The 20,938-nt window shown below is 42.5% G+C and overlaps 1 protein-coding gene across 1 annotated transcript; it reads left to right on the top strand.

The window, feature by feature from the left end:
- Positions 1-531: 531 nt before the first annotated feature.
- LOC147303192 (uncharacterized) lies at positions 532-13,162 on the top strand. The gene is made up of 7 exons (XM_086279981.1): positions 532-784; positions 903-1,013; positions 11,097-11,186; positions 11,273-11,335; positions 11,591-11,730; positions 12,207-12,313; positions 13,042-13,162. The coding sequence occupies exons 1-7, from the start codon at positions 640-642 to the stop codon at positions 13,160-13,162; spliced, it is 777 nt and encodes a 258-aa protein (XP_086136107.1). The 5' UTR covers positions 532-639.
- Positions 13,163-20,938: the final 7,776 nt, after the last annotated feature.

A 20,938-nucleotide genomic window follows, 5' to 3' on the forward strand; every position in this document is an offset into this window, starting at 1 on the left:
ACGGCATCAATGAAATCTCAGTAATTAAACTGATAAATCTGAACTTCAGGTCTTGTTGAAATCTGTTTGTTTGTCTGTTTCCAACTGGAGACGGTGACAGTGACAGAGCGAACCTCTGCAACGCCGTGACGCCCCGTTAGCTTAGTTCACACTGACGTCATATTTCCTGTGTCACAAACTCTTCTTCTCTCTTCTCATTCTGTGGACTTACAACATGTAGAAACTCATGAAAGCAGCATCTAACAAAGGCATTGATGTGCACGTTGCTGCTGCTGAGTTCAGCCTCAGTGTCTCTGAGATATTCAGACAGGAAATGTTCAGAATGTTCTGGAGGTGTTTTAATGACTTTTTGAAGTCTTTGTTGTGTTCGTGGTTTGTTCTGCTGTTTCTGACTCGTTCACATTTGTCATCAATTAAAACTGCATCAGTCAAAGTTTTGCATTTGAAGTGAACTGAACTTCAGATCTTGTTGGATGCTGTTAGTGCTCCTAAATAACTCAGCGTTTCACACATCATGACGTGACAGGAAAACTGTGGCTCTCTTCTGGTTTGACTTCCTGGATATTTTCAGTTCAAAGCTGCCTGACTCAAAGAAACAGGCAGACAGTGACGGACGGTCAAATATCTTCTTAGCTTAAGATGTCGACACAAACTCAAGGTGTCCATGACTCCAGGGTGAAATACAGCAGAGGGACCCATGAGGATGGAGGAGGAAGAGAGCAAATCGAGGTGGAGATGTTAGACGATGGAGAGCAGAACCCTGCTGGTGGATTACAAGAAGCTGGTAAGTAGGAACGAACTAAAAATACAAACTACAGATAATAAAAGGGAGGAAGAAGAAGGAGCTCCAGAGCCCCTCATTAGTGCTCCATGAATGGACTCTTTGTGTATTTTCTCTGTAGATGAACACACCCAGAGAAAGCTTCCAGCTGTGGACAGCAGCTGTTTCAGAGCGTTTGAAGTGACCCTGGGAGTGCTGTATCTGCTGATTCTGGCTGGAATCTTAACACGCTGTGAGCAACTTTATTTATCATGTTAGATTTGTGATTTTTTTAACATTTTAAGGGAAATTATTTGATGTTGTTGACCTGATTCTGTTCACTTCCTGTTCTCTCTTCATGTTATAGTTAGAAACAGTCACTCTGCAGAGTTTTCTTATATATGTTACACTACTGCTGAAATATGTTCACTACCTACAGGCTGGTTACAAATGTGCTGGGGCCCAGCTAACTGATGAGATCTACACTAAAGTAAATTAACTTAATACAAGGCTATCGAGGCTATCGAGGCTATCGTGGCTCAAGAGTTGGGAGTTTGCCTTGTAATCGGAAGGTTGCCAGTTCGAGCCCTGGCTTGGACAGTCTTGGTTGTTGTGTCCTTGGGCAAGACACTTCCCTCTGGTGGTCAGAGGGCCTGGTGGCGCCAGTGTCCGGCAGCCTCGCCTCTGTCAGTGCGCCCCAGGGTGGCTGTGGCTTCAATGTAGCTGCTGTCACCAGTGTGCGACTGTGTGTGTGAATGACTGGTTGTGTAAAGCGCTTTGGGGTCCTTAGGGACTAGTAAAGCGCTATACAAATACAGGCCATTTACCATAACCCTTTAACGTTAGTAGGGATGGGTATCGGTTGGGTTTTATCCGATACCAGTACCAAACTGGTACTTTTGAAACCGGTGCTTAAACGGTGCTTAAAGAATGGAGAACACAAAATATGTCCAAAAACCTCTCATGTTTAGCTGTTTCCCTCTTTTTCTTTGGTCATCCTTTTTGGCCAGGGTGAAGGGAGTATCTGCCATCAAACAAGAAGACAGCCACATGTAGCTATGATGATGTTTGCTAGTTCACCTTACATGCATTAATGTAATAACGTGGTTAGCCTACTCAATGTAAATTACACACGAACAACATTAAGCTACTCACGCAGAGAAGAACGGCTGCTGCTGCATCATCATCCTCATCATTTCTGCTACACTGGCAGGGCTAGGGGCCAGGACTCTCCTCTTCGGGTTCTTGGGGGATGTTGCTAACTCCGGGTCCGATAACAGGCACCACACCCGCAGTAGATGTGCACGGTGTGAGCTCTCGCAGCAAGCTATCAAATATGGCGCATTTCTCGGCTTTTAACAAAATGCTATACATTGCCAGGTGTTTCATCGGATTTGAGGTGTTACCTCCTTTGACAGTATCACAGTATCAGCTTAAAGCACTTGTTGCAGGCTGCTGAGTTTGCATCTTTTGCTGTGAAGTACAGCCAGACTTTTGACCGCTTCGCTTTGGGCATTTTTAATCTGTAGCTCTGCTCTAAAAGAACGTACGTACCTGAGTGCGCCTACTATCCTCGGAAACGTAAAATGATTGGCTAGAATCCAAAGTGTATGACATCTTAGGAAAAAAAAGCACCAAAATAAAGCACCGAAATGTGCGCTGCATTTCGTTCTGGTTACTACTGTTTATGTCAGAACTGGTGCCATATTGGCACCGGATACCGGTACCCATCCCTAAACATTAGTGGCTAACCACCAGCAACTAAAGCTGAGGACACACTGGAAAGGATTCACTCGTCACGTATCACTTTGAAGATCACAGCTGGCTCCAGTTTTATGTAACCTAATGTATTTAATACTAAATCATATGTCAGGCTTGATGTGCTCTCATAGGTAGTCGCTTCGATCTCTGTCTCTACCTGGAAGTAGAGAAACATTACTCTTCAGTTCCCATCGTGCTGATTTTGAACATTATGGAATTTCTCCTGATTTTCCAACAAAATTGAAAAACCATATCCCAGAATTCAGAATTCTAGTTTCCAACAATGGATTTACTAAGCAGCTACTTCGTTTTAATATTACTCTTATTACTCTTTCTGGGTCTCAAAATAAACTTTTAACATATTTTCAGGCGATTCAATTCAATTTTATTTATACAGCCCCAAATCACAACAGCAGTCGCCTCAAGGCGCTTTATATTGTACAGTAGATCGTACAATAATACATACAGAGAAAATCCCAACAATCATGTGACCCCCTATGAGCAAGCACTTTGGTAACAGGAAGAAACCTCCGGCAGAACCAGGCTCAGGGAGGGGTGGGGCCATCTGCTGCGACCGGTTGGGGAGACTACACCTGTGTAAACTTCTAATATCTGAGCCGGCGAGAACAGCAACAACTCCCGGCACATCGTTTTCAGACCCCCGCAGTTTTTCGCTACTCAGGTTAAACATGATATATAAGTCACTTAGAAAACTTAAAAATGTTATTGTTTGGCTTTTTCAGTGTTTTATTTGTTTGTGAGTAAATCGGTTTGGCTGACATTAAAGTTATTAGATTAGATTAAATAAAACTTTATTAATCCCTCGGGAGCGTTCCTCTGGGGTTTTCACACAGCTGAATAAACGTCAAACAGAAAACTGATTAAACAGAAGTATGAGACAGTCAAGAATTTACACCAGCGTCCGGTTACATTTTAGATAGCAAGGAGCAGACGGCTGAGTTTCACTCCACCGAGACAGCGGTGACGTAATTCTGAAGGCTCGACAGTCCAATCTCACAGTCACTCACTTCCAGCCTATCTGGCTTTCAGAGGACCCCGCCCACTTATGCTGGGCATACACTGTGCGACTTTTGGCTCATTTTGAGCCGATTTTTCAGTCGTGCGACCGTTTTGGGGATCAGCCCGAGGTTCAGCCTCGTCGTGTGTCGTGCATCGTGTAGTATACATGGGCTAATGAGAAGCGATTAACACCTCATGACCAGCTCCCGATCATCAATCGTTTGGTCTTAAGAAAATTAAACCTGTTTGAAATCCTGTCAGCCGTTGTGAGAGTGTCACCGCAGCCTCTCACGCTGCACATGTGCAAACACAGAAATGAAAGTGAAAAGACGGAGCAGCATGTGATCTGGACACAAGCGATGGAGGCACAACTTGTAGAACTTTGGCTCATCTGAGCCTTTTCGATGTGGCCTCACAAAATCATGACGACCGCAGCAACTGTGAAAAGAGTTTGATGGACATTGCTGCTCAATCACAGCTGCCTGATCAATGTCTTCCATTAGCAATTTAGAAAAGTTGATGGTGGTGGTGTGTGTGTCTGTGTGAGTAAAAGACAGAAAGGGAGACAGATTTTGTGTTATAAGCTTCATGTTATGGACGCACAGTGTCAGCATCAGCATCAGATCATCGGGCCGTAGAGTGTGAGACCCTGCATCGTGACCTACGAATTTCTAAACTCTGAGAGTCAATTGTACAGTTTGAGCAGAAGCTGAATAACGTGACTGAAAAAAGTCGCACAGTGTTTGCCCAGCTTTGGACCGCGAAAGCCGGGTCCTCAGGTGGATGGAAGCCCCAAACGCAATTTCATTGTTCTTTGACAATGACAATAAATAAATACTTGACTACTTGACTATGCAGCCTCTGAATTTGGACACCCTACGTCCAGATGAACAGTATCAAACTTTGGGGATTTTCTAACTGTACGGAGGGCTTTTTTATAAAGCAAGGTCAATTTCTCAAGGTCAAATCAGAATCAGAATCAGAATACTTTATTGATCCCTGGGGGAAATTATTTTTTGTTACAGTGCTCCATTATAAACCAACATTAAGACAAGACAGACAATATGCTAACTAAGAATAGTACAATATATACATAGTCACTCATAAGTCACTCATAAATAAATAGCTGGAAAAGAAACGTGTGTAGCTGTTGCAGTAACCAGTGTGTTAAGTAGATGCGTTGTACAGGGAGCCACATGCAGGAAAGATTTCCTGTGTCGTTCAGTGGTGCATCATGGGTAATCTCAGTCTCTCACTGAACGAGCTCCTGTGACTGACCAGCATGTCATGGAGTGGGTGGGAGGTGTTATCCAACATTGTCTTTATCTTGGACAGCATCCGCCTCTCCGACACCACCTTGAGGGAGTCCAGCTCCATCCCCACAACATTACTGGCCTTACGGATCAGTTTATTAAGTCTGTTGGCATCTGCGACCCTCAGCCTGCTCCCCCAGCATGCAACAGCATAGAGGATTGCACTGACCACAACAGACTCGTAGAAAATCCTCAGCATTTTCTGGCATATGTTGAAGGACCTCAGTCGCCTCAAAAAATAGCGTCGCCTCTGGCCCTTCCTGTAAAGTGCTGTGATGTTTTTAGCCCAGTCCAGTTTATTGTCAATGTGTACTCCAAGGTATTTATAGTCCTCCACAATGTCAACACTGACCCCCTGGATTGAAACAGGGGTCAAGTGTTTCCTGGTCTTCCTGAAGTCCACGATCAGTTCCTTGGTCTTTGCCACGTTGAGCTGCAGATGATTCTGCTCACACCACGTGACAAAGGAGTCGACCACAGCCCGGTACTCTGTCTCATCGTCCCTGCTGATGCATCCAACCACCGCAGAGTCATCAGAAAACTTCTGAAGATGGAGGTCTCTGTGCAGTGGCTGAAGTCTGTGGTGTAGAGGGTGAAGAGGAAGGGGGAGAGGACAGTCCCCTGTGGTGCCCCTGTGTTGCTGATCACCTTGTCAGACACACACTGTGGGAGACGTACATATTGTGGTCTTCCTGTCAGGTAATCAACAATCCAGGACACCAGAGAAGCATCCACCTGCATCGCTGCTAACTTATCACCCAGGAGGGTCGGCCTGATGGTGTTGAAAGCACTGGAAAAGTCAAAAAACATGACCCTCACAGTGCTCGCCGGCTGGTCCAGATGGGTGTAGACACGATTGAGCAGGTAGATGATGGCGTCCTCAGTCGAGACGAGGCTGAGGGGAAGGGCTGAGGATCCCCAGACGAGGCGTCACCCAGTAGCCACCGAGCAGAAGCTAGAGGGGGCTGCACCGGCGTGCCTGACCGGCTCTGCCGGCAGCCAGCTGTGCCAGAGTGAACCGAGCCGCAGGCCCAGAGGCCGGAGGCCCGAGGGCCCCCCGCACCCCGGAGGAGGCCTGACCGAGCAACAGGCCCCAGGCCCCGCCAGGTAGCCATCGGGAGTGAGCCGGTACATACCTGAGTGCCCAGCCCCGGAAACCAAGAACCACCAATGCACCGACCCCTGAGGGCATCAGTCACCGGCAGGGAGTGTGGTGAGGGGAGATAGGCCTTGGAGGGCCTGGGAGTTCCCAGAGAGGTGGAGTCTAAGACCCGACCTGACATATAGACACAGACAAACAGGCACACACAGACACAAACATGCATTCCCACCCTCATGCACACATATACAAACACTCAGGGTGGACGAGGCTAAGCATCAGGCTTTCAAATTAATTAAAAGTCTGTCTGGGTCTTTGGTTGATTAATAGGCTGGTGTGAAAAATTGCTGCCACACCGCCCCCTCGGCCTCTGCTTCGAGGTTTCTGGTAGTTAGAATGACTCGGGGGTGTTGATTCATTTAAACTAACATAATCATCCTGCTGCAACCAGGTTTCTGTAAGGCAGAGTAAATCGATTTGTTGATCAATTATTAAGTCATGTACTAACAGAGACTTGGAGGAGAGAGACCTAATATTTAATAATCCACATTTCACTGTTTTACTCTTTGGTTCAGATGTGGATACTGTATTGTTCTTTCTTTGTGATTTTTTGTTTAAATTGTTTATTGCTGGTTTTTAGTTTGTTTTTTGTCTGTTTGGGAGCTGACACAGTCTCTATGTAGATGGGTTTTTCGGGGGGGTAACAGGAGGAGGGAAGCTGCAGAGAGGCGTGTAACATTGCAACTCTGCTTCCTGGTCCCAAATCTGGATAGCCATGGTCTGGGGCATTTACTAAATTTGTCTATATTTCTAGAAATGGGAGCTGCTCCATCCAAAGTGGAGGACTGGGAACAAGACCAGGTTTCCTCCAGAATCACCAATTACCAGAGTTTGACCCCTGCTGGGTGTTTTGCTGAGTGGGGAAAAACCGTTAGACACAGAAAAGGCTGGTGGTGTACCTGGGTATTCTATTTAGGACTACACTTCCTCCTCACCGTCACCCAGCCATCTTGTTTCCCCAGCTGCTCAGGGCAGTCTGCCGTGGGACAGCTAGTAGGGCCTACGCTACCTGCTGCTGCATCGACTACATGGCCATGTCTAGCTACAGATTTTTCAAGGGTGTGAAGCCGAATCTCCAATTCAAGGATCCTGGCCTCCAGAGCTGCAAATAGGCTACAGTTATTACAGGTATCATTACTGCTAAAGGAGGTTGAGGAGTAACTAAAATTCTGACATAATGAGCAGGAAAGTGCAGCAGGGACGGGTGAAGAGGCCATGCTGGTAGCGAGTTGGCTACGAGCTAAGCTACGCTAAACAGTAAAGATACAGTGAGTGAATACTGTAAATATAATTAGTGAGTGAACACATAGAGTGTACTGTTGATGAAGCACACCCTCTGACGACTTATCTGAAATAAGTTGTCATCTATAAATTGTTAATGAAATTGGCTATGCAGATACGCTACACAAAAACACAAGTATGTGTTATAACAGGAACAGGAAGTGATACTCAGAGAGGGCGAACACCAAGTGAAGGACAACCCAGAGGAACCTTCCGTGGTTCTTGATTTAAGTGGTTGTAATTTTTTTTCCTATTCATTACACATGTCCCAAAATTTAGTACATGAAGAATAAACCAATTTCAGGAAAAGAATAAATTTGAGATGTGTTAATTTAGCAGTTGCATTCAAAGGAGCTTGCAAAGAAAAGCGTCTGGACTTCTTTAAGTTGCTTGAAGACGTTTCACCTCTCATTTGAGAAGCTTCTTCAGTTCTAAGGTCAAATGGTGGAGAGTCCCAGATTTAAACCTAGTGGGAGTTTCCCCCCACAGAGGGACAAAAGGACCCCCTGATGATCCTCTAATCGCCTGAGCCAAGGTGTGAAACTGGGTGTGGGTCCCAATCAGCCAGGGTTTCAGGTGAGCTCATTGTGAAACCTGGCCCCACCTTATCATGCGAATTCCTGAGGTCAGATGGCCCAGGATGTGAGTGGGCGTTAAGGCGTCTGGGAAGGATCTCAAAACTGGATTATAGATGGCAGAGAGTTGGTGTCGTAAACCCCGCCTCTGTTCAAAGATGGTCGCTCACAGTGGACATAGATGGCTTCATTCACTCCTCTTTCAAACCATCTGTCCTCTCTGTCCAAAATGTGAACATTGGCATCCTCAAAAGAGTGTCCTTTATCCTTAAGATGCAGATGGACTGCTGAGTCTTGTCCTGTGGAGGTGGCTCTTCTATGTTGTGCCATGCGCTTGTAAAGTGGCTGTTTGGTCTCTCCAATGTAGAGGTCTGGGCATTCCTCGCTGCACTGTACAGCATACACCACATTGTTAAGTCTGTGTTTTGGCGTTTTGTCTTTCGGGTGAACCAGTTTTTGTCTGAGCGTGTTGCTGGGTCTGAAATGCACTGGGATGTCATGCTTGGAGAAAACCCTCCTGAGTTTCTCTGATACACCGGCTACATAGGGGATGACAATGTTGTTGCGTCTGTCCTTCTTATCCTCCCTCGCTGGTGTCTGTTCTTCTTTTCTGTGCCTCTTTGCTGACTTTAAGAACGCCCATTTAGGATAGCCGCACGTTTTGAGTGCTTCCTTTACATGCGTGTGTTCGTTCTTTTTTCCTTCAAGCTTAGAGGGAACCTGTTTGGCCCGGTGGTGTAGGGTCCTAATTACTCCAAGTTTGTGTTCCAGAGGGTGATGGGAGTCAAACCTCAGACCTTAGAACTGAAGAAGCTTCTCGGATGAGAGGTGAAACCTCTTCAAGTAACTTAAAGAAGTCCAGACGCTTTTTCTTTGCAAGCTCCTTTGACTACGATGACCTGGATGACTGAGAACCTTCACAGACACTTAGCAGTTGCATGATTTTTAACTTGTAAAATGGTCAAAATCACAGACTTGTTTGTTCTAGAGGTCATTCTGTGTTTGTGGTTAGAAACATCCACACTGATTTCTAACAGGACCACAGACTCAGAATCCTCCTTCACTCCAGAAGGGCTCTTTCAGATGTGCTACACTGGGTCGAAGAGTGCTGTGCCTCCTCAAAAACACCGGCGGTGTCATGAGCAGGCAGCGGCTGATCTTTTTGTTTTGTTTAGTTTTTTTTTCAAGACCGAGGCACGATGCGTACCACCTACAATAAACAATTTCTAATCAGAATCAGTGAAAAGAGCACAATTTCCATGACTAATCTGCCGACAGAGAAACTTTGGAGTCTGGGTTTGTTAACTCCCCCACCGCCCACCGAGGCAGCGAGGCGCTTTGCACGTAAACGAAAGCGAGGAAAGCGTGTCGGTGCTAGCGCTAGGCTAAAGGCTAACCTGTTCCGCCGGGCACTTCCATCCATCCCGCTCTCCAGCGTTCACTCCCTGGACAGTTAAATCGATTATCTTTTGTTACGGCCCTAGCAGGGCCTCTCTCCTCCTGAAGGTGCCTGTGTGGGCGTGTCACACTACCTCTTCTGCCTGAGGTGCCACCTTTCCCTTTTACACAGCTGACTCACGTCAGTAATTAAGGAGATTTAAGCCCAGGGAAAGGTGAGCCCTGGGCCAGAGTGCCAGTAGAGTGGTTACAGCTAGTGAGCTGTGTTATTGTGGTTTGCAGCTAGTGAGCTGCTCTCTTTCTTTTTGACTTACGTTTTACTTTATTGACCAACGCCTGAGTTTTGTTTGTTTTCTTAAATGGTGATAGCGGCTTGTCCGTCTCTTTTAGTTAGTATAAATTGAAACTTTAATAAAACTCTTTAATTTAACCCTTTTGCCTCCTTTACTCCTTTTTCTGACCCGGTCACTTTTGTTACTTCCCCCCTCCCCGCCTAGACCCCTCAGGGGAACGTAACACTTTGGCTCCAGCATTCGACCCAGCACAAAGTTAAGAACTTTTGTGTTTTCATCCTCACGGATACCTGGTTTCCTGAGGAGCTGAACAAGTTATACGCATGGTTTGATGCACTGAACAAACCACAGGCAAAGAAAGCCATGCCCACCACCACCGACCATACCATCTCTCTGCCTGCAGCTGACCTGAGGAGAACTTTCACCAAGGTCAACCCACGGAAAGTTGCTGGACCAGACAACATCCCAGGTTGCGTGCTGAGAGACTGCGCTGATGAGCTGGTCGATGTCTTCACAGACATTTTCAATTCATCTCTGAGCCAGATGATTGTCCCAGCATGCTTTAAGTCCACCACCATTATCCCGGTGCCAAAGAAATCCTCAGCATCCTGCCTGAATTTTATCGCCCTGACCCTCATCATCATGAAGTGCTTCGAGAGACTTGTCATGGCACATGTGAAAAGCAACCTCCCCTGCTCACTGGATCCACTGCAGTTTGCATACTGGCCGAACAGGTCGACCGAGGATACTATTTCCACTCCACTTCACCTCTCCTTCTCCCACCGGGACAAGAAAGACACCTATGTCAGAATGGTGTTCATGGACTTGAGCTCAGCATTCAGCACCATTATTCCCCAAAAAATGTTTGACAAACTCAGCAAGTTGGGACTGAGCAGCTCTCTCTGCTACTGGATACTAGATTTCCTGTCAGAGAGGCCTCAGTCCGTCCGAATCGGCAACAACACCTCCAGCACCATCAGACTGAGCACAGGAGCTCCTCAGGGCTGTGTTCTCAGCCCACTGTTGTTCACGCTACTGACACACGATTGCACCGCCCTACACAGCTCCAACCAATCATCAAGTTTGATGATGACACAACCGTGGTTGGACTCATCAGCAGGAAGTGTTGAAGTGTTGAAGCCTCAGAGCAGCTTTGACTGAATGTAAAAAGACATATTTTCAGTGAGAACAGGCACATGTCACATGAGTCAGAATCTATTCTTTCAAAGCATATAGATAACATCTCTGACTACAGGTGTAGAAATGCTGTTTGACTCTTCACCTTCTTCCTCCACACTGAAGCACAATTATTCTGAATCTTGTCAGTGGTTTTTGTTCACAGTTGATACGTATTTAGCTCATCAGATTTCCTGTAGTTCTAACACCTCCACCCACAGGACATGTTAAAGAGCAATGGCTGCAAGTTTCTGACTCTTATTGATATTTGACAAAGCAGAGGAAGAAGATTATTTCTGTTCAACGTTTCACTCATTTTATTTTATTTTATTTTATTTTGATTTCACTGAAATATTTCAGATGCTTTGAACAAGAGTGAAAACAACAAACTTCACTTCAAACACAATAAACTGAACCACAGTTACAACGAGCTACAGACTGAACATCAAGGTAAGAAAGTATTTAAAATTAACAAGAAAATACTAATGTCAGATAAAATTTATATTTACATTTTTTAACATGTTTTTTTTCTACAGAAACAAAACGACTCAACAGTCAGTTACAGGAAGAAGTGAAGAAGCTGAAGGAGAAGATAGAAGGTAATAAAGTTTGAATAACTGATAGAAAACATCAGTGTTACACAGTGATAACCTGATTGTGTCTTTGTTTTGAATCCTAAATGTTTGATGCTGTGTAACAGTTTCTCTGTATAAATGTAAGTTTCAGTTCATTATGAATAAGAGAGAAAACCTGAGTTTAAATGAAGCATTTACAGGGAAAATGACAGGAACCAAAGATTAATGTGATACAACAGGACACAAAGTCTGACTTTAAAACATGTGTTTGACTTTAAGAGAAGTGTCCAGAAGGATGGACGAGATTTGGAAGCAGCTGCTACTTTCAATCCACTGAGAAGAAAACTTGGTCTGACAGCAGGAGAGCCTGTCAGGATAAAGGAGCTGATCTGGTGATGATAAACAGCAAAGAGGAACAGGTGGGTGTGTTTGTTCATGTCTGTGTGATCTTTGATGGAGCTGACAGTCATCTGTTACTTGTGTCTTTGACCTGCTGTCAGTCTGTGACCTGCTTCCTGTCTCCACTCTGATGGATTTCTTGGATTCTCCTTTTTTGTTGCAGACACATTCAAACGTAAAGTTTTTACACATTTGACAAACATTTAATTTACACAGAAATGTTATAAAATGAGAGAAATCCTCATAATCCAGATTATTTTTCTGATTCAATCCAACTGAATCAAATGATTTGTTAACACTGATTCCACTGCAACACTGACTGAGCTACAGGAGGAGCTGATATTCATTGATTCTTTGGCTCTTTCTGATTTCTGCACAATGGAAGAAAAGTTTCATCACAGTTATTCTTCCTTCAGACATGTTCACAAGATGATGTCACTACAACAGAAGTGCTGAATTATGACTGGAGACAATATTTGTGTCTCTTCTCAAACAGGAATTTGTCAGTAAATTTGGAGGACACTCTTGGATTGGTCTGGAAGCCAAACAGACATCAGGAGGATATAAATGGGAATGGGTGGACGGATCAGCGCTGACACAAACGTGAGACATTAGTTTGTTTCTATTCCAGAGTTATTATTTAGAAGTGAAACATGGATGTTTTGGAAGATAGATCAGCAATACATGAGCTGAGCTATTTTCCAACAGCCCCACAAACTGAATGTAAAGAAAAGCAGAAATCCTCCTTTGAATGAACAGCTGTGCTTGAACTCTCTTCATCTGCAGTCTGTGATGACGTTCAGTTACAACAAGTCAGTTTGAAGGAATCAGGATTGAAACATGTTCAAAGCAGCGACCGACACATTTCACTTTGTTCAATTTGTCTTCATGTTTTTGTGCTGTAATGTTTCTTTTCTCACAGAACAAAAAGTGTTTCAGAGAATTCCTGTCTCTTCTTCTTTGGTGTTTGTAAAACTTCAGAACATATGAAGGAAGAAGCTTCAGTAAATATGACCTGATAGACACACATTTCAAAGTGATGTCTGTAAACAGCTGACAAAACAGTTTCAAACAGCAGAAAGTCAGCTCTGACTTCTTTTTATTCTCCATTTTTACAGCAGGAAGATTTCATATTCATCAAAGCTTGAAAGCTGTTTTAGTGTGCATGATGATTCTCAGAGAAAAGTCTAAAGGAGGGAAAGTGGGCGAGAAACCTGGGAAAGAAATACAGCAAATATTGGAAATATTCCAAAAGAGACGCATATTTATATGAATGTGACAATAGTTATGCGTTTAGTCCAGTTTCATATCAGATTTGATCTCTCTGACAGGTTCTGGGCAGCAGGACATGAGAATCCCCGTTATGGTTACTATGGAGTCTGCTGTGACGATGATGGGAAATGGACACGGTCATATTATTCTTATTCAAAGACCTTCATCTGTGAGAAATGAGTTTGGTGCTTTGATGTAAATGTTTGAATAATCCAACCAAAGACACCTCACTATGAAATGTCCTGCATGAGCCTCAGACTCAGCTTACAGTCTTTACTTGTTCATTCTGCATCATATATTGATTACATATATTGTCCCTCTGTGCTCTGTGCTGTACAGTAAGGTTGGAAGTCATCCACACAAAACCTTGAAGTACTTCATTACTCTGTAGTTCCAGCAAATTGTTCTAATAAAAGTCAAAGTGCAGCTTGTCTTTACTTTGCTTTACTTGGTTTATTCATCAGTCTGTTGGTCCTAAAACTTCAGTAAATGTCTTGTTTCTAAAAATTCAGCAAAAAATATGTTTGATTAATAAGAATTTTAAAGGTTCTGATCAGCTGGAACATCAGAAGGACATTTTTAAACCTCTGTGTATGTGAAAGTGACAGAAAGACATTAAATGTTAATTGTGTTATGTGAGTCATATATATTTAGTTTTGCATTTTATATGGAAGTTGTATTCTGATTTGAAAAACAAATATTTCATATAAAGCTTTAAGTGTTGATGACTTTAATTACAGATAAAATAACTTACTCAGTAACTTATTGGTTGAATTGTAAAAGAGAGAAAACGGCTTCAGAGCTCTAAGTGTCGCTATATTAAAGGTTCAACATTTAACTTGGAGACACTTTGAAATATTTCAAAACATCAACAGAATATAAAGAAAACATCTCTGACGTCATGTTCAACACATCTACATATGAACTGAAGTTAGCATCCAGCTGATGTCAGCCTGTACTCTCATGTAATACCACTTTGTACCACAAGAGGCTGCAGTGAGCCAGCATAGTCTGCACTGAGCTCACATTTGTATAGTTGTTGTTGTACTACAGCATTAGGTCAGACCACAAGTGTGTTGTTCTTTTACAATAAACAGCAACAATCAAAAAGTGTGTTTGGATTGACAACAACTGTGATGACACATTATAACCTGTTATTAAAGTTCTGCCCCTGCTTTGATCAAATGTGGGTTACTGCTGGTTAGTTAGTGTGACTTCATACAAACCTGTGTGTTACACCAGTGGAAGAAGCTTTTCCTTCATCAGTCTTCTTGTTTCTTACTATAGGGCTGAACAGCTACACTAACACTCTCTGGCTCTATGCTGCCCCCCTGTGGTCACAGTTGTAGTCAGTGTTGGTATGAAATGTTTGAAAGCTTCAGCACCACAGACAGCTGCAGGCAGCTCCACCCTCTCTGTACCATGTCTTTCTTAAACAGAAATAAGACAAAATAGAAACAGTAGAAGAAAATATAAAAGGCCAATTCAAATATAAAATAGACACAGCGGTCTGCAGCATCAGCAGAAGTGATACAAACAGGTGCTGATATGCAGTGAACATAGAGCAGCATTATTATTTTCAGACTCGTGGATGGGAAATAATACATACAAATACATATTTAGATATTTCTTTTACTGCATGTTGACTGTTTATATGAAATATATTTATATAAATCACAAAATAAATAGCTGGTGTCTAATATGTGTTTTCAGCGCCTAAAGTGGAAACTGGTGAGGAAAATGTACTCAAAACAAGGCTTTACTTGCACAGTCTCCCCATCAGTTTATCAACAGACGTCTCAAATAACAGAAAAAATTGACATACAAACATGGGGGGATCAGACTGAAAGACCACGCTGCATTTTAGATGAAGCTGCTGTCCCAAATACTTCCATGTTAGAACTTTGAATCTTTAGATATTTCAGGGTATTTCAATCGTTTCCCACATTTCTGAACACATTTAGAATAACGACCACAGCACGTCTTATATTTTCAGTGACCAATCTAAAGTCTGCAAACATTTTCATGCACCAGCACATCACAGAGCACAGATGATATCATCACATCTGTCAGGACAGAAACACTAGCAGCAGTAAAAAGTACTGCAGAGTCTCAGGTTTGTGTTCAGCCCAGGCTCTGTGCTGCAGCTCAGCCCCTCTCTCCCCACTTTCTGTACTGTTTCAATGGTCTCTGTCCAAAAACAACACTGAAGAAATAACTATGGGAGTAGTAGAGTTCATAAACTCAAATCATGTATGAATAAATAAAAATATAACATTAATACATGCTGTATAATTTGTTAAATAAACTTTGGACAAACCCAGAAAGTTGATTCTGTTTCTCTGCATGTTGTGTTTTGTTTTAATTTTAATCATGAAATATAAAAGTGGTGCAGGGGTTTTGGTTTTTCAGGCCTAGTTTGGACACCACAGTCCTGCAGACGAGGACTCAAAATTTTATTACAGACACAACAGTGCAGGTCCAAACATACCTGAGTGAACCAAACAGTGGAAGACTGAAGAATCCCCACGAGTACTGGGCAGGACTGAAAATGTTCATCCCAACTTGTATAAACTTGCTGTTGCTTCTTCGGCTACACCTGCTTCATCTGTGAGCTGTGAAAGGGTTTTTTCTAAATCAGGTGAAATCATCTCAAAAAAAGAGAAACTGACTGAAGCAAAACACAGTGGAAAAGATTTTATTAAATAAAAATAAAAGGTTATTATGATATAAAAATAAATTACATGTTGTATCATAAAGATCATAAAGACAGATTAAGATTATATTTGGAATTTATGTACTGCCATCACAAACATTATTCACTAATTCTATTCTTTCTATTCTATTTATTCTATTCTATTCTATTCGTTCTATTCAAAGCTTCACACCAAAGTTATGTCATTATAATGTCTTTGCCTGTTTTACATTTATTGTCCACTTGATGGCACAGTAGAGCAAGTGACACGTCATGAAGCGTCGGCTCATAAGTGGCCAGTTGGATGGAAAGCTTCAGTGCTTCATGAAGCTTCATCTTGGCACCACTAACAAAACCTCAGGCAACACATTAAACTAGAAACTAAGAAACTGGGAAACAACTGGGAGGACACAGAACCCATGAAATTCACAGGAACACAGCTTGATGGGACAACATGACAGAGACCAGAGGGAGACAGACAATATTTACTCAGGAGGAGATTAGTGCAGAGTGGACACACCTGGGGAACACAGCTGAACAGAATCTGACTGATGAGACATGAACACCAATATAACGCACACAAAATGGGAGATTATCAAAGTAAAACAGGAAGTAACAAAAACACACTGAGACTCAGATGGCAATATGTGAACTTGACACTTTAACTGTGGATAAACAGACATGAGGACATGACAGACTGAGGAGACAAAAAAAATAAAATCAGGAACTAGAAAATAATTATCCAAAAGAAAAACTCAAAAACTGGGTCATAGACCCAGGACTGTGACAGCATCAGTGTGCAAGCACAGTGAACACAGAGCAGTAACTGTTAGTAAAGCACAGCTGTGACTCAGCTGTCTGAGCAGAAAGGTGAAGGAAGAGGCATCAGAGTGTAAGAGGACATGCACATCTACGACAGTACAGACGATATCAGAGACAATCAAAGAGATTTTCAGTCACAGGAAGAAAATGATGAAAATGTTTAACTCTCGTCTGGTGTTCATATTTTTGTTACTCAGCCAGTGTTGACAGGTCTGGTGGCCCCACCCCCATTATTGTCATATTAAATCAATACATTCATAAATAATCAAAACGCTCCTTTTACATCCTCACATCATTTGTATAAAAGCAGTTTGATCAAAGGTGGGTTACTGCTGGTTAGTTAGTGTGACTTCATACAAAACCTGTGTGTTTTCCTTCATCAGTCTTCTTGTTTCTTACTATAGGGCTGAACAGCTACACTAACACTCTCTGGCTCTATGCTGCCCCCTGTGGTGACATTTCATGATGATATAAAATATTAATATTAAACAAAAAGTTTGCAAATGCACATATTTAAACACATTGAACTATGGAAGTTATATTTATATTTAGAGGCCTAAACATCTAAAAATGGTCTCATATTATTTTAGTCACAAAATGTTTCAGCTTCACTTCTATTTGACATCCAGTCTAAGACATAACTGTCAGGTCGAGGTGTGGAAGAGAGGGAAGGACTCGAACGCAGGACTCAGAATAAAAAGAAGTCTTTAACATCCAGATATATAATGAACAAGAGCGAGCTGGAGATCACAGAGGGACATACAGGGAACATAACAGATGTCTCAAAGAGACAGCACTTTATACACAAACAGCTGATTGGAAAACAGGACACAGTTTTGGGGGGGAGCTCCCAATTCTTACTAAAGAGTTCAGTGCATTAGTGATGGATCTATTAAGGTGGGATAAAGTTTTTACAACAGCTCTCACAAATCTTTTCCAATATGGTTTCAAATCTATCAGGACTGTCAAGAGCAGCTTTGTGATAAAAACAAATATCTGTGATGGAGAGGTAATCAAAGAGTGTCATGCTAAAATACTCTGGGAAAAAAGAATCCTTTGGGAATGTGCTCTTCACCAGGTGAACTGTGACAACATGAATCAGGATTACTGAGGGAAATCTGGAGTTAGTTTATTAGGGTTGAAAATTGAAGGCAGCTGTTTGAATTATTTTATTATACACAATGCAAATGTGCTCATATGAGTTGGCACTCTGTCTTTCGAAGGTCGAAAGCTTAGAGACATAGAGTGCACGGGGACTTTGCAGCAACGCTTACATACACATGAAAATGGTTTTCTGTAAGTCTCTGGGTGTCATGGTCCTGGTCGTTGACCCAGCGTTTTGTGTTCATTTTGGTGTCATCTCATGTGTTGTGTTCATTCTTATTTTGTATTAGTTCTTAGGGTTTGGTTCGTGTGGTTAGTGCTTTAGTGTTCTCCCTCCTGTGCTCTGTTTGTGTCCCTGAGCTTGTCTTTGTGAATTTCCTGTTTTACTTTGAAGGTCTGTGTCTGTTATCACTGTGTCAGCTTGTGTCTTCCTGTCGTCTTGTGAATTAGGTTCAGCTGTGCTCCCCTCCTGTGTGTCATTACCTGATTACCTTGTGTTTGTATATATAGTGTGTGCCTGCCTGTGTTCCTCATTGGTTCGTCTGTGTTACGCTGTTGTTCTGCAGCTTTCTGCTCCACAGCCTGCTCTTTGTTCCCAGCTCACCTCTTTATGTGTTTCCCTGATTGTGACCTTGTGAGTTACGGTTTTGTGTTTTGTTATTTTTAGTTCTCCCCAGTTCAGGGTTTTGTTCAGTTCCGCCCTCACTTTTGTTACTGAGCACTGTAAATAAACCTCACTCGCATCTCCACCACTGTCTGCAACTCGGGTCCCCATTCATGCCACCACACGATAGCTGCACCAGCTGTGACACTGGGTCAGAGAGTCCAAACTAGGTATCCTGAACCAGACCTTAGAATCAGTAGAAGAACAATAAATAACAACATTAGATAACCAAGGCTACGCAGGGTGTGTTTTTGTGTCCTTGTGTCTCTGATTCCAGGAAAAGAAGCAGATAGGAGGTCGAGGGAGCAGCAGACGTGGAGTGAATGAGGAGTTGTAGCAGACTGCCACGCCGCTTCTGGAAGAACATAGTCATAATAATACATGTTCCTCTTGTAGTATAAAACTGTACCGCCCGCTCTGAGGGTCATCTTTGGTGTGAGGCTGACTCTGGCATCACATCACAGTCCAGTGCTGTAAAATTGGAATTTCAAATACCAAAGCAAATGAAATCTTTTTAATAGACAGATATTTTCTCCTGAAATTCCTTCTGACATTTTGAACACGACAAGCTTCAGTTGAAAAACAGAGTGACTGCATCTCTATTTTGGTGGTGTCTAAGACCTGAAGACACACGCAGTAAGTGGACAAGCTCACTGTGGCCGGTTGGGAGAAGCTGGAACTAAATCCTATAAAACACATTTCCCTCAGTCGGGCTCAACAGCAGAGCAGCTCAGTCAGAAACATTTCATGTGTGTGTTGGAAAATAAAGTGTGTGACCTGAAGAGGCTGTGGTGGCCAGTCTGTGCTGAGAGAAACACACCAGTGACACAGGGCCCGACCTCATATTTCCTGTGACACTCATGTGCTTCTACGTACTTATGATGTGTACAGAGTCATGAAACCAGGAAGACTCATGAAAAAGGCATTATGTGCCGATTATTGCTGCTGACTTATATTTATAAATAACTTTTTAGCTTCTTTTTTTATTTTAAACAAACTCTCAGTAAAAAGTTTGCTAACCACAATGCAAAGCAGAAATGAAGTTGGCCCCTCTGTTGGTGGTTTGGTCTGCTGCTACTTCCTGTTTGATGTCTATTAAAAGCTGCCCGACTCAGAAACAAACCAGACAGACACTGAAGCCTCGTCAAACACTCTCACCCACCAAGATGTCCGCAGAAATTCAAGCTGCAGCAGATTTTCGAGTGAAATACAGCAGAAGGACCCACAGTGATGGACGACAGAGAGAGTACAGCGAGGTGCAGATGATAGACGATGGAGAGCAGCATCCTGATGTTGGGATACAAGAAGCTGGTAAGTAGGAAGCAACAAACATTTCAAAAGTTTACAATGAAGGAGGGAAGTGCTGCATGACTCTAATGGCTTATCCAGCAGGAGCTCTTCGGTGGTGCAACAGAAGTTTAAAAACAAACTTGCTAGAAACTGTGTGGAGCACAAATAACCTCAGAAAACAAGTTGATGTACATTTTTCAGAGCCAATTATAATATTAGGTTTTTTTTAGGCTTCAGTGACACAGGCCTAGACACAAGTTAGTAACCCATTGGTGGCCTTCGTACACTATTGCTGGTAGATTGGTCTTGCAACGTTTGTGTGGAAGTGATCAAGTGTGTTGCATCGAGTGCGATGCAAACTAGAAACAGAGAACATTTACCTCCAGGGTTAAAGTTGCTAAAGCCAGTTTGTACAAAAGGTTCAACTTTTACTTTGAAGGTAAATGTTAAAGAAGAATCTTCATACACAAAAGTGAATTATGGAGTTCCACAGGGTTCAGTGTTAGGACCAGTTTTGTTTACATTATACATGCTTCTGTTAGGCAGTATCATCATAAGGCATAGCAGACATTACCACTGCTGTGCAGATGATACCCACCTTCATCTGTCTATCAAGCCACACACCAATGAGTTAAACTGGCCATCATTAAGTGGTCTCTATGCCTGCTTGGCTGGGACCTAACATCTCAAAATAAGTCTTCCTGTGAGCAAATTATGAAGATTATTCATAATTATCATTATTAATATTGTCCTTTGCTTTAAAAGAGGTTTGTCAGACACTGTTGAAGAATCAATACATGTGGGAATAAACTAAAGATATGATTTTGCACCAAATTATATCAACCATGTTTTCCTCCAGTAGAACATTTTACCTGATTTCCTGTAATTCTCAAATATACAAGATCAACTTGTTGGAGATATCATTATTACTACAAGGCAGATCCATTTAATTAAGGCATGCTCCAGTATTAAAAATCTCAATTAAAAAGAAATCAGTAATATTATTATATAAAAAAGTTGGGTTTTTTCCCTTTTAGGTGTTGACACTCAGAAGAAGCTTCCAGCTGGGAAACGAAGCAGTTTCAGAGGTTTTGAAGTGAACCTGGGAGTGCTGTATCTGCTGATTCTGGCTGCAATCACGACACGCTGTGAGAAATTTTATTACCATGTTGTGTTATCTCTCCAAAACCCCATGTACTTAGAGACTGTGTCTGCACCCAAACCAACAAAAAACAAATGAAGAATGTGGATTATTAAACATTAGGTGTCTCTCTTCCAAATCTCTGTGAGTACATGAATTAATAATGATCATCAAAACTGTCTTACTCTGGCTTACAGAAACATGTTTACAGCAGGATGATTATATTAGTTTCAATGAATC

The sequence above is a fragment of the Aulonocara sp. 'chitande type north' Nkhata Bay genome, linkage group LG22 (assembly GCF_057382095.1).
Source record: "Aulonocara sp. 'chitande type north' Nkhata Bay isolate Kocher_YH1m ecotype deep benthic linkage group LG22, A_spYH_male_GT1.1, whole genome shotgun sequence".
Lineage (NCBI taxonomy): Eukaryota > Metazoa > Chordata > Actinopteri > Cichliformes > Cichlidae > Aulonocara > Aulonocara sp. 'chitande type north' Nkhata Bay.

Coding starts and splice junctions, on each gene's coding strand:
- LOC147303192 (XM_086279981.1), top strand. CDS start 640: ATGTCGACACAAACTCAAGGTGTCCATGACTCCAGGGTGAAATACAGC. Junction 785..902: donor TGGTGGATTACAAGAAGCTG/GTAAGTAGGAAC, acceptor TTTTCTCTGTAG/ATGAACACACCCAGAGAAAG. Junction 12,314..13,041: donor GGATCAGCGCTGACACAAAC/GTGAGACATTAG, acceptor TCTCTCTGACAG/GTTCTGGGCAGCAGGACATG.